This window comes from Schistocerca cancellata, chromosome 4 (assembly GCF_023864275.1).
Source record: "Schistocerca cancellata isolate TAMUIC-IGC-003103 chromosome 4, iqSchCanc2.1, whole genome shotgun sequence".
NCBI classification, from domain to species: Eukaryota; Metazoa; Arthropoda; class Insecta; order Orthoptera; family Acrididae; genus Schistocerca; species Schistocerca cancellata.
Genome location: NC_064629.1, coordinates 689,328,409 through 689,341,994, shown reverse-complemented (window position 1 = coordinate 689,341,994; position 13,586 = coordinate 689,328,409). Strand labels below are relative to the sequence as shown.

Sequence of the window (13,586 nt, the reverse complement as noted above, 5' to 3'; positions counted from 1 at the left end):
TTTTCGATTTTTTTTTTTATGTTATAGGGACTTGCCATGATGTGATAACAGAACTGAGTAAGTACAAAGCGGAGGATCTTGCTCAACGCAAGGAGATGATGAAGAAAAAACAAGAGGAAGCAACAACAAGAAAGAAAAACATGAAGAGAACTAATGCTTCAGGTGGGGATATATTTTATATATATTTTATGAACACACAGTCCTTTTCAGTGAACTTTAAAAAATTATGTAAATTATGGGAAAGTGTAAATGTGGGATACTAAGACAGTATTATGAAAAGGATAGTTGGTACTCGCCACATAGCGGGGGTGCTGAACCATAGATAGTCACAATAAAAAAAACTGTCAGACAAAGCTTTCGGCCAAACAGGCCTTCAACAGAATTACACACACACACACACACACACACACACACACACACACACACACACACACGATGATGATGATGATGATGATGATGATGACGATGAGTCTCTGGCTGCCAAGAGTGTGTGTGTGTGTGTGTGTGTGTGTGTGTGTGTGTGTGTGTGTGTGTGTCTGTGAGAGAGAGAGAGAGAGAGAGAGAGAGAGAGAGAGATATTCTGATGAAGGCCTGTTATCTCCAACTCAGCATCTCTGCTATATAGTGAGTGTGAGTAGCAACTATCCTTTTCATAATATTTTCATTATTCTATCCTGGATTTTCCAATGTGGGATATTACATTTACATTTTAAGCGTGTGCTTTATAAAACATCAATAAGTAATTTTATTAATTGTACTGGCTTTTAATACGAAACCCTTGCTCTCACATAAGTTTACATTTCATGAACACTTAGTAGTTCATATGTTTTTTTTGTGAAAACTCTAGAGTCAGTGTTTGTATCAGTTTCTTCTGGTTAATTTTTCTCTGATTTTCCAGTTCATAAATACATCAAAGAGTTTTTATGTCTCCAGAAAAAATTATGCACACTAACAAAAGTGATTAGAAGTCTTGGAGAAATACGCCAAACTTTGCACACTCGACATATCTAAGAAAATATGTGAAATATGGGGTAGCAGTTCACAGATGGTGGTGGTGACTGATTACATGACATGACGGATCTGATGAGAGATAAAGTGAGGTGGCATATTGATTAGCACACTGAACTCTCATTCTGGAGAAAATGCTTAAAATCCCTGTCCGGCCACCTAGGTTTAGGTTTTCTGCGATTCCCCTAAATCACTCCAGGCAATTTCCAGGGTGGTGTGGTTCCTTTTGCAAAGGGCATGGATGATTTACTTCCCCATCATTCCATAATCAGAGCTTCAGCTCCACCTCTAATGACCTCAATGTCGATGGAATGGTAAACACTTGTGTGTCATTTTTTCAATGAAAGAACTGTATTCCATAAACATGAGTATGACATTTGTTGTATGTAGATACTCAATGGCAACATGAAATACAATTCTGTATTACATGATACAGAGTGAAATATGCTGTTAAATTTTAGCTGTGTACCTTGTAAACTGTACACCACACACCACTTGATATCATCTCCCCGTAAATTATAGTTATTGCATTTTTTCTCAAATTAATAGGCTAACTTTGTCCATGTAGTTAAGATTTTTTTCATAATAGGTACCATGGTTCAGAAGTAATGGCACAAATTATTCAAACTTCCAGAGACTTCTATTGATTCTGAGCTGTAGAGTCCAGGATGCGAGAAAGTTAACTGCATAATGTTTGTAAGCACTGCTAGTGAGCAGATGCCCACACCAACAGCATCTTATGTCTGTTACTATATGCACACTAAATCCTGACACTTCTCTGGGAATAGAGAAATACTTGGAAATTGGTTGACTAAAGGGTCAGCATGAATTGCTTCAATCCATTGCCAGGCTTAGATAGGAAACAATGGAATGCACCATGGCATTGTTTAAGACATTTTGAATTCACTGTTGATTCCAGTGTGCTGCTTGTCCTGCAAGGAGGAGATGGGACTTGGTCCTGCCCCACTTCACCACTCTTTCCCCCCTGCTGCAGCTCATATGCCCTAGTGATCTTGTGCTTTTGTTCCCAGCATTGCCCATGAAGGGTGCATCGTTATAATAGTCATATTGTATACTGCTTTGTTTGTTTCTTTTCTTGACCTTTGTTTCATTAAGTGCAAGGAAATTTATAATTCTGATGGTGCAAAAATAGTTTATTAGTGGCATTTGGAATGACAGAAACTTAGCAAAACATAGTTATTAGAACTGAATTGAGTGTGAATTCTCCAGAATTTCAAAGTGGTAATATTAGAGACCATATTTTGCAGAACTTCATCACATGCGTCATTGAAATGATGACTTTAAAATTACTTATAGTTGAGTGATAATGTTGGTAAGTGCCTTTAGGAGGATGTTGTTGCCTTCAATGAGACTGTACTTCCAAGGAAGTAAGATACCAATGATTTATTTCTTGGGTCAGTGATGGGGTCTAAGAGAAGAATTTCCTGATATGTTGAGGAATGAATAACTTCAACAGAACTGGAAATACATTGAAATAAATGTTGAAACATCGTTGATTTTGTGTGTGAGGGCTGTTCAGTAATGAATGATCACATTAAGAACACCACTTTAATCACCTTGCCATCTTTAGAAGCGATGCACATGTCCCAGCATTTCTGCCAGACTGCTAAGTCTCTCTCTCTCTCTCTCTCTCTCTCTCTCTCTCTCTCTCTCTCTCTCTCTCTCTCTCTCTCCCCCTAACTCCCTCTCTCCCTAACTCCCTCTCTCCCTAACTCCCTCTCTCCCTAACTCCCTCTCTCCCTAACTCCCTCTCTCCCTAACTCCCTCTCTCCCTAACTCCCTCTCTCCCTAACTCCCTCTCTCCCTAACTCCCTCGCCTCTCCCTCGCCTATTGTGTGTTTGTGAAAATAACTTGATTGTAATTATTATTACAGGTGAAACAGGAGCTACTGCAGGAACCAGACCAAATATAAGAACAATAGCGCGTCGTCCATTATTTACACAAAATTCAGCTGCAGAAAATCTGGCTGATTCCATTGTAGAGTCCGCTCTGCAGCCATCATTGTCAGGAAATAGTAGCCAGTCTAATTTTTCAGAACAGATAGATGGAGTGCAGAATTCCACAACAGAAAGTAACTCATCATCTACCATACAAGCATTGGGAGCAGAGTTAATAGCACCATTGCATTCTGTGATTATACAAAATTCGAATCTTGGAGTATCTGGTGCATACCAACATCAATCATCAGATCAGAGTTTTGCTCAACATGATCAACTGTTTCGAAATTCAGGCAGTGCGGGAGAAAGTTCCTCACAATCAGCGACAGTGTCAGAAGATAGTGCACAGCCAAGTTCCCAGGCTTCTACCTCGACACCTACAAGAGAACAGAATTCTTCTGCCTCTGATCAATGCAGTAGTGTCACTTTAACTAATACTGCAAGAAATGAAGCAAGGGGCACTCATGAAGTTATGGAGATAGATGGACAACAGCAAAATAGAGCTGCCCAACAACATACTACAGGTCAACCTGATACAAGTGTGCCTGCACTCACACTAAACACTAATTCTGATTCATCTGCCTCCAATACACTTTCTTTGTCTCGTGAAGAAGTGACAGTCCCTGGGCTTAGTGTAACACATACTACATTAAGCTCGCGGTTTAGACGTTCACCTTCTGGGAACTTAGATTCTAACAACTTCTTAGCACCTAATGCGGACTCTGATTACGAGAGTAATGTAGCAGATGACGGAGATCCCCAGTCATCTAGGGGCATGTTACCACTGCGAAGACGAGCACAGAGTGGAAGGCGGGTTTATCTGCGAAGTGATATTGAGTCACAGTCCTCTTCAGATGAATCCCAAAGGAATCGACCCTGGTACCCTCAAGACGGACTGACCACAGTGCACAGGTACAAATACTTTACTGTTAACTGTAAAATGAAAATAGCTGCACATGTTTTAACCTTTTGCTGTTTATTTAACATGTTGATACATAAGTGTGTACTTAATTGGTTTAGGGAACACATCTGACTCAATTATGTTAGTGTTTCTCAAGTTTTAAGCCATTTTTGTAATATATGTGTCATTGAGGTTTTGTAATTCTTCTTATGTCTTGAGTACATGCATGTATAGTTTTTTTTTGGGGGGGGGGGGGGAGGGAGGGGGAGAACAAACTTCATGTTGTTGTTGTTTTTGTAATGGTCTTAACTCCAGAGACTGGTTTGATGCAGTTCTCCACGTTAGCCAATTCTGTAAAAGACCCTCCATCTCTGTATAGTTACTGCAAACTATACTTATTTAACCGGCTTACTATGGTCAAACTTTGGTTTCCCTCTAAAATTTTTACTGCCAATACTTCCCTCCATTACCAAATTGACTAATCCTTGAAACCTGAGGATATGTCTTACAATCATTGCTTCTTTTAGTCAGGTTGTGCCAAACAGTTCTTTTTTCCCAAGTTCCTCTTCATTTGCCATCTATTCTCCTCCTCCTCCTCCTCCTCCTCCTGCATGTGTTAGGTATTCACCTGTTACTCCCATCTGGTTGACATTATTACTGTTTCCACCTTTCCCTTGTGCTTCCTAAAGATATTCTGCCCATTGAGTAATAATTCATCATGAATTCCATAATTTTGCTATCTTACATTCCTGTGACATGGTCCTTGCAGTTGTTCCTGTTGTCCTTAATCTGCTTGTTTAAGCTTTTTCACTCTCAGCACTTCCCTGATGTCAGCATTCATATTTCTGTCAGACAGTGTGTACCCAGCTACTGTTCTTCAGAATTGCATGTCCTATATCTGTATTCTTTGTTCGTTTCTTTTTGTTATATTCCATTGGTACTAACACCATTTTGTAGATTAGTAAAATTTCCTTTCTTGCTTTACTTCTGAGGGTTCTACAGATTGTTTCTTGAAAGTAATTAAATCTTTCTACTTTGTTTTGTATGTTCATTTCTGTCATGAACGAATATTATTTTGTAAGATGAAAGTTTTTACTTTATTTTCTGATCATTTATTATTATTTTGTTTGGAATTGCCTTCTGTCCCCTGAAAGCCATAATTTGGGTCTTATTTGAAGATCCTAGCAGAGTACACAACTTAGCTGTTGCGGATAAAGTAAGAGCAGCTGTTCGGAGTGTGTTCTCACCATCAGCAATCAACAATTTGATCATCAGCCAGAGTAATGCCATAAACTACTTCCTAGATCTGCTATTCCCTATAATGGTAATTTCTGGTTCTGTTTATTGTCCATGTTTTCCTCCTATTGCCAGTCTGCATTTTATAGCCTTTCTACCCCAGCCATTGGCAGTTATCTCACTGTCCAAATAACAAAATTAGTGTACAACTTCTAGTGTGATTTCTTACTATTATTCCCTCAGCATCACCTGGCTTAATTTTACTAGAAGTCTCAATCGGTGGATAAGGCGGTTCTGTGACCGTGTAGGCTGCAGATTCCTTGACTTGCACCATCAAGAGTCCATTACACACAGGTAGCAGGGGCAGTGTGGAAGGGACTGGGTGGTTTTTTAGGTTAGTGGGTCTCAGGAAACCACAGAAAGGGCATCCATCTAAAGGGGGGCAGGTAAAACTCAGTAAGGTAGTTGTAGAAATGATCGGTATTGTAGTTGTAAATTGTCATAGCTGTGTTGGGAAAGAACTAGAGCTCCAAGCCGTAATAGAAAACACTGAAACTCAAATAGTTACTGGTACAGAAAGCTGGCTAAAGCTGGAAATAAGTTCAGCCGAAATCTTTTCGAATGACCTAACAGTGTTCAGAAAGGATAGATCAAATACAGTTGGTGGTGAAGTACTTATTGCTGTCAGAAGTAGTTTACCTTCTAGTGAAATTGAATAGGATAGTTCCTGTGAAATAGTACGAGTGGAGGTTATACTTGACAATCGGACTAAACTATTAATTGGATTGTTTTACCAACCCCTGACTCAGAAGATATAATTGCTGAACAGTTAAAAGAAAATGTGAGTCTCATTTCAAATAGGTACCCACTCCTACAGTTATAATCGGTGGAGACTTTAATCTACCCTCAATGTGCTGGAAAAATTATACTTTTAAAGCCAGCAGCAGGCATAACACGTCATCCAAAGTTGTACTGAATGCTTTATCAGGAAATTATTTTGAACAATTAGTTCATGAGCCCACTGGAAGCATAAATGGCTGCAAAAGCATACTCGACCTCTTAAAAAAATTATCCTGGACAAATAGGGAGTATCATGATGAACAGGGATTAGCGAGTGACAACAAAGCAGTTGCTGCTAGGCTGAATGCTGTAACACCCACAAACATAAAAAAGAAACATAAAATACATCTATTTAAAAAGGCTGATAAAAATGCTCTTAACACCTTTTTAAGAGACAGTTTCCACTCCTTCCAAGGTGGGCTGCTAGATTTGTTACCAGTATGTTCGAACAACATGCAAGTGTTACAGAGGTGCTTCAGGAGCACAAGTGGGAATCGATGGTGGGAACACAATGGTCTTTTCGAGATACACTGTTGAGAAAATTTATAGAATCGGCATTTGAAGCTGATTGCTGAACAATTCTACTGCCACCAACCTTCATTGTGTGTAAGGACCATGAAGGTAAAATACGTGAAATTAAGGCTCACATGGAGGCATATAGGCAGTCATTTTCCCCCCACTCTATTTGCAAATGGAAAAGGAAAGGAAGTGACTAGTAGTGTTACAGGGTAACTACAGTTTATTGCTCAGTCAGTGTACAGATCTGCTAATGTTGAAATAAGCTACAACCTTGTCTCACTCTCTTCTCAACCACTGCTTCCATTCCATGTCCTTCATTTCTTACAGCTGCAGTCTTGTTTCTGTGCAAGTTGTAGGTTATCTTTTGCTTCCTGTATTTAACTGCTTCTACATTAAGACTTTCAAATAGGGTATTCCATTCTCATGGTTGTAGCTCTCTGACAAAGCAGGGATTGTGCTGCTGATGTCTGAGCTGTCAACCTCCCCACGGGTGCTGAGGATAGGTGTCTGTCCAATATTGGGGCACTGGGATTTTGGGGAGTGGCTACTATGCCTGATAGCCTTTGCTGTGATGGAGTGGCACCCATGAGAAGAATCTAGGGTCAGAGTGAGCGTCATCGAGGTGGATGATCCACAGTGAAACTGATCAAATTGCCCATACCAGTAGATGTGTCAGCACAGCCCTCTCAGTGGGCAAAAAAGGTAGATTTTAATGCCGAGTCCCAACCATGGTGTTTCCATCTTTGGACATGCCATGGGATAAGTCAGGCAAAAAGAATTGGAGGTGAACAGTTTGCCCAGTTCCTTTGACCTCCCTCACCCACTGCTCTGGTTGCAACCACCCATTGGCATAGTCACAATTTCTTTGTCCTCAGCTCTCAGGATAAAACGGACTAGGAGTCTACCACCACCCAGTGGCCGACACAGTTACAGGCTGTTGGTCACAGAAAATCAAAGTCCTCCTCTGCCCCAGAAAGGGAAGACAGGAAAATCCTCACATATGCTGAAATCTCACAAGGACAAGAAAGATAAATCAAACATTAAAAGGAATTCTGCTGCTCTGGTTGAACTAGCTTCCATCCTCACCCCCCCCCCTCCTCACCCCCTCCTCCCCTCCTCCCCTCCTCCCCTCCTCCCCTCCCCCCCTCCTCCCCTCCCCCCCTCCTCCCCTCCTCCCCTCCTCCCCTCCTCCCCTCCTCCCCTCCTCCTCTCCTCCCCTCCTCCCCTCCTCCCCTCCTCCCCTCCTCCCCTCCTCCCCTCCTCCCCTCCTCCCCTCCTCCCCTCCTCCCCTCCTCCCCTCCTCCCCTCCTCCCCTCCTCCCCTCCTCCCCTCCTCCCCTCCTCGTCCTCCTCCCCTCCTCGTCCTCCTCGTCCTCCTCGTCCTCCTCCTCCTCCTCCTCCTAGGTCAAGCCTATATACCAATGAAGAACTACAAATTCAGGTGTAACAGGACTCTGCAGCAAAGTAATTCATACTGTTGTTTCCCCTCTTCTGCTTCCTCAGATCTCAGTGTAATGTTTCTTCAATGGAATTAAAACAGCTACCATTGCCACATGGCCAAACTCAATCGCTTAATGGCTACTTCCTTTGCAGCTGTCACAGCACTTCAAGAGACACTATTCTCAGAAACCCAATCCTCTACTACTGAATATTACAGATCCTACTGCACAAATTGCTTTTATGCCAGGAGGGTGTCTGAATGAGTCTTCATGCTCATACAGTCTGACCTTGCTGTGAGCAGGTGTCACTAACCATCTTGCTAGAAGCAGCAGTTGCTTGTGTCTACCTGTTACTTAGGGTAATGGTATGTAATATCTGTCTAGCCCCAGACAGATCTATACCATATCATGAGCTAGTGGACCTAGTGGAACAGCTGCCTCCGCCCTTCCTCCAGGTGGGGGACTTCAGTGTTCACAAGCCAAACCACTTCCAGCAGGGGTCAAGTAATAGAGCAGTTAATTTGAGAACTGGTTATTCTGCTTCCTTAATACTGGAGCCACAACACATTTCACTATGGCCCACGAGACATTCGCAGCCATAGACATTACAGTCTGTAGCCGTAGTATCTCGGCACTCATTCTGTACTGAACATTTAATAGCATTCAAGAGATTTCAGATAAAGGCACAGTTTTTGATAAAGAAGAGAAAGTGCAAGTGTTGGAAAAATTATCTTTTGTCTATGAGGACCCACACCACATTCTCAGGTATGGACTAAACTCCAAGCATATGCTGCCATTCATTGTCTGCAGTTCCTGGCATCTACCCCAAAGGTGACATCGGTACTGATCTTGTTGTCATTGCTGAATGTTTTTTCAGTATATTTGGCTGCAGTATCTGCATGCAGGAACTACTATCTTACATTCCTGATCTGGAAATGCCAGGTGGATAGAAACTTCTTATTTTTCCATGCACAAGGCTTTGAATCATACAGTGTTCCTTTTAGTGAGTAGGAGTTCTGAAGCACTTCAGCAGTGTGTGGTGGAGAGAGAGCCAGCCCCTGGACCTGATAAAATCCACAATCAAATGCTTAAACACCTTTGCAGTTACAACATAATACACATCCTCAGGTGTTTCAGTTGTATTTGGTGAGAAGGGGAGGTTCCCTCCCAATGGCAGGAAATAATAATAATAATTATTATTATACGTTTCCTAAAATTAGGAAAAGGCCCAAGAATGTTGGCTTATTATTGGTGAGAGTCTCTAACAAACAGGCTGTGCAAATTATTTGAAAGATTGGTCAACTGGCACCTTTTATGGTGCATGGAAGCCAGAGGAAATATGTTGTAAAGTGGCTTATGGACATTCTGGTCCTCCACAGATCAACTGAATTCCTTGGAATCAGCAATGAGCAATTCTTGCAGGTGTCCCCAACACCTGATCAGTGTGTTCTTTAACCTACAGGGGGCATATGATACCACTCCGTGCCATCAGACTCCTGTCTACACTGCACAAGTAGGGCTTCTGGGGCTGTTCACCCATTTTTATCCAACAATTCAGGGTCTGGATAGATTCAACCATCAGCAACTAATAAACAAAGGAAACTTTCATCTCTCAGGAATCTGTTCTGATCATAACCCTCTTTGCCCTCACAATAAATACTATTGTGACTGCAGTAGGACCCACGGTGTCATCGTCACTTTGTCTGTATTACAGCACTCCATCAGGGGGCATATGATACCACACCGTGCCATTAGACTCCTGTCTACACTGCACAAGTAGGGCTTCTGGGGCTGTTCACCCATTTTTATCCAACAATTCAGGGTCTGGATAGATTCAACCATCAGCAACTAATAAACAAAGGAAACTTTCATCTCTCAGGAATCTGTTCTGATCATAACCCTCTTTGCCCTCACAATAAATACTATTGTGACTGCAGTAGGACCCACGGTGTCATCGTCACTTTGTCTGTATTACAGCACTCCATCATTGTGCACCACAGAGTGCCAACTTCAGGCAGCCCTACAGAAAGTACATAATTGAGCTCTGAATCATGGATATCAATTTTCTCACATGATAACTAGTGTCGTGCACTTTTGTTGACTCAGGACTGTGCATCCTCGCCCAGAACTTTACCCTGGTAGCCATTTACTTGAAGTCAATGATATTTTCAAACTTTTAGCCTTTTTATCTGAAAATAAGTTAACGCAGTTGCTGCATGTTTGCCAGTTCAAGGCAAATTGCATGAGGAAGCTAAAAACCTTCAGGTTTCACACCAGCACCTCCTGGGGCATAGACTGCACAGTAGTTCTGTGTTTTTATAGAGCTTTGTTTTTATCTCAACTACATTATGGATGTGTTGCCTATGGGTCAGCAGCTTCATCAGTACTGAGTGTGTTAGATCCTGTCAACCACAGTGGTGTGCAGTTGGCACCTGGAACTTTCTGTACAAGCTCTGTAGGACAGTCTTCTATTGGAAGCTGCTGTGCCACCTCTGAGGATCAGAGGCCACCAACTCTAGGAGAGCTGTGTGGTGACACGCTGTCAGATATGTACCCATCCACCTTACTCAGTTCTGTTTCACTATCAACAGTTCACAAATCACTGGAAACTGGGTATACCAGCTGGGATATCACTGGAAGCCCTATGCAGCGACATCCAGTAGCCCCTCTTGTCTGTGCCCACTGTCTTTCCTCCTGACACTTCATGTAGTGTGTACCTTGTCCTCTGGGTGGACATCTTCTGTGGCCCTAAGAAAAATGCTGATCTCACCATTCTCAGATACCTGTTCTGCTCAGTTCTCTATGAGTACCTAAATTTGACAGGCATCTCCACTGATGGTTCGAAAGTCAATGACAGGATTGTTTTGCTTGTGCACACACAAGGCACGAGAAATATTCTCTGCAGAGTGCATGTAGTGTATACATGCAGAGCTGGTTGCCACATCATGAGCATGAACAACATGGGATGTATACAATACATAATTGGCGCATGAATAATTAAACTCCTCAATGAGTATCTGGTGCTTGTGTTCCATGTTTTCGTTTTAAATTTTACAAGTATTTCCATGTGTACTGAAAGCGTAAAACATCACAATTCCAATACTTATTGTAATTACATTCATTTCTTATATGCCAACAGGGCTTTTGAGATTGTGAGAAAGACCTCTCTGCTTCGCAGTAACTTTTAAATTACTACTAAACGACTGTACAAACTGGCACAAACTTCATTACTTAATGTGTAGTATACACTATGGTTGATTACCTCTACTGAGATGAGTACTGTTGACTGTTCCAGTAATTGTTAATGAAATTTGCAAATAATACTGTTTTTCTTTAGCCCCAGTAGCTACTGATGTTACAGCAGACCTGGTTGTGCCTATTTTTTTCCCACATTGTTAATATATCCACTCTTTTTCTTTGAAACAATATTTGTATAAACATTGCCACATAAAATACTTATCTTCACTCTTCTTGATAACGTAGTCTGTATTTTGTTGTTTGAGTGCATAAGGCCACAGTCTATGTAAGTATCAGAAGCATCCTATGGAGAGCAATGCCTGAATATGTGACACTCGGCAACAAGTGGCAGCATTGGGAGATGTGCTTGAGTGTCCTGCATGTGAGCAATGATCACCCGACACAAGATGGCTACTAAAGCCAACCAGCTGTTTATATAAAATAGTGTCCCTAAACCATAGAATACCACTGCCCAAGAGAGGAGCTACAAAATTAGCTATATTTAGGAAAATAATGCAATAAAGGAATGCTGTGCTTGAAATTTACAAAGGCAGGTATCTTCATGGCGGCTTTCATAATTTATATCATCAACTATGAAGATCAACAGACAAATTCTTTGAATATACATCGATGAGCAGAGAGACTTTAGATTATTTCAGCTATAAATAATAATGACGAACATTTCTTACATGATCTTCAACTTTCAACAGCCCATAATAGCAGAAGTGTGGCTTTTTACAGTAAATATGGAAGAATGACTGATGCTACGGAGTACGTGCCATGGTGCGATGGTAGCCTCTTACGCTGGCAATCAGGATCATTGTTTGGTCCCGGCTACTACTTATATTTCAACCCTCTGCTGTCCAGCGACATCACAATGGTGTCGTGTGTGTAGTATCGCTCAGTGGCCGCTGACATCACAGTGGTGTCGTGAGCATAGTATCGCACAGTTGTCAGTGACAGCACTTTAGTATTTTTTGCATTCTGTTGTTTTGTTTGGATAACAATAAGTTACACACATCAACAAGTTTCTTGTTTTTATAAGTGCTTGTGCCCTTTCATCATGGCAGAGGAAAGAGACAATGAGGAAAGAGACAATATGATTACTTAACGATGAATGGGCGGACATCTTGCCTGACGTTCCGGACGACTTGGTCAATTGACAAGAAGACATTGGATACCCAAAAAATGAAAGTGAAGCAGAATCATTGGAAGATAGTTAAATACATCCAAAAAGAATTGGGTGAACGTTACTGTTGCCAACTGATTCGGATGAATCAGATGAAGAAGACAGTGCACGGCGGTCAGACTTTGATTTACTGACGACCAATAATAAATTTGAAGGATCTCGGAGTCCAAACATGTTACCCAAAGATACACAAAGTGTCAGTGATATTGTAGAATTATGTATTGGGAATGATCTAAATGAATATATTAGCAATGAAATCAACAAGTACTGCCAAAAAAATTGCAATAGAACGAAACTGGATTTAAAAAAAATGCCAAGTTTGTCAACGTTATGGGACCTGAACTTCGAAAATGGTTTGGGCTTGCTATCCTTATGGGAATTGTAAACAAAGCAAGGGTTGATGATTATTGCTCAACAAATCCATTGATAGACACACCGATATTTTGCAAAATGATGTCCTGCAACCAATTCAGACAAATATTATCATTTTTATATTTTTCTGACAACAACATTAAACTGGATAATGCTGACTGGCTTCTGAAATTGCTATTTTTAATTGATTATTTTTCCAAAAAGTTTAAAGAAACCTTTATCCCAAGTCAAATTATCTCAATTGATGAAGAAATAATACTGTGGTGTGGGTGGTTAAATTTTAAAGTTTACAATCCATCGAAAATTGCGAAATATGGCATACTCATTTGGATGCTGTGTAATTTCAGTATGGGACACATTTCCTGATTCAAGATATATTCCAGCAGTGGACAGCCTTTAGCAAAAACAGTGATTGAACTATTAACACCTTCTTATGGACACCTCTACATGGATAATTATTATAACAGTGTAGAACTTTCAGAGAAGTTACTTGAAAAGAAAATTCAAGTGTGTAGAACGATATGGCAAAATAGAAGATTTCCGTAAAAATTAAAGTGCACAAAAGTCAATGTGTTTAAAGCTTGTCATCAATGGAAAGGTGAAGTACTGGCACAGGTATGGAGAGCTTTGAAAACTAAAATGATATGAATGATCTCTACAATACATAATTCCACTTTGACTGACACTCAAAGAAAATGTAGAAAACCAATTACACAAAAAAACCTGAAATTTTATTAGACTACAACAAATACGTGAAAGGAGTGGATTGGGCAGACCATTATTTCAGTTCTGGAAAACTAAAAAATGGTCATAAAGATTTGCATGTACCTCTTTAATTGTGCATTATTTAATGCCTTCTGTACATGGCAATATTTCAATAAAGAACA

General features: G+C 40.8%; 1 protein-coding gene across 1 annotated transcript in view; it reads left to right on the top strand.

The window, feature by feature from the left end:
* The window catches only part of LOC126184382 (E3 ubiquitin-protein ligase HUWE1-like), a 219,850-nt gene that overhangs the window by 132,252 nt on the left and 74,012 nt on the right, over nt 1-13,586 (top strand). Inside the window, exons 22-23 of the mRNA XM_049926767.1 lie at nt 28-162; nt 2,904-3,879. Coding sequence (XP_049782724.1) covers nt 28-162; nt 2,904-3,879 — 1,111 coding nt within the window. The remainder of the gene's footprint in view (nt 1-27; nt 163-2,903; nt 3,880-13,586) is intronic.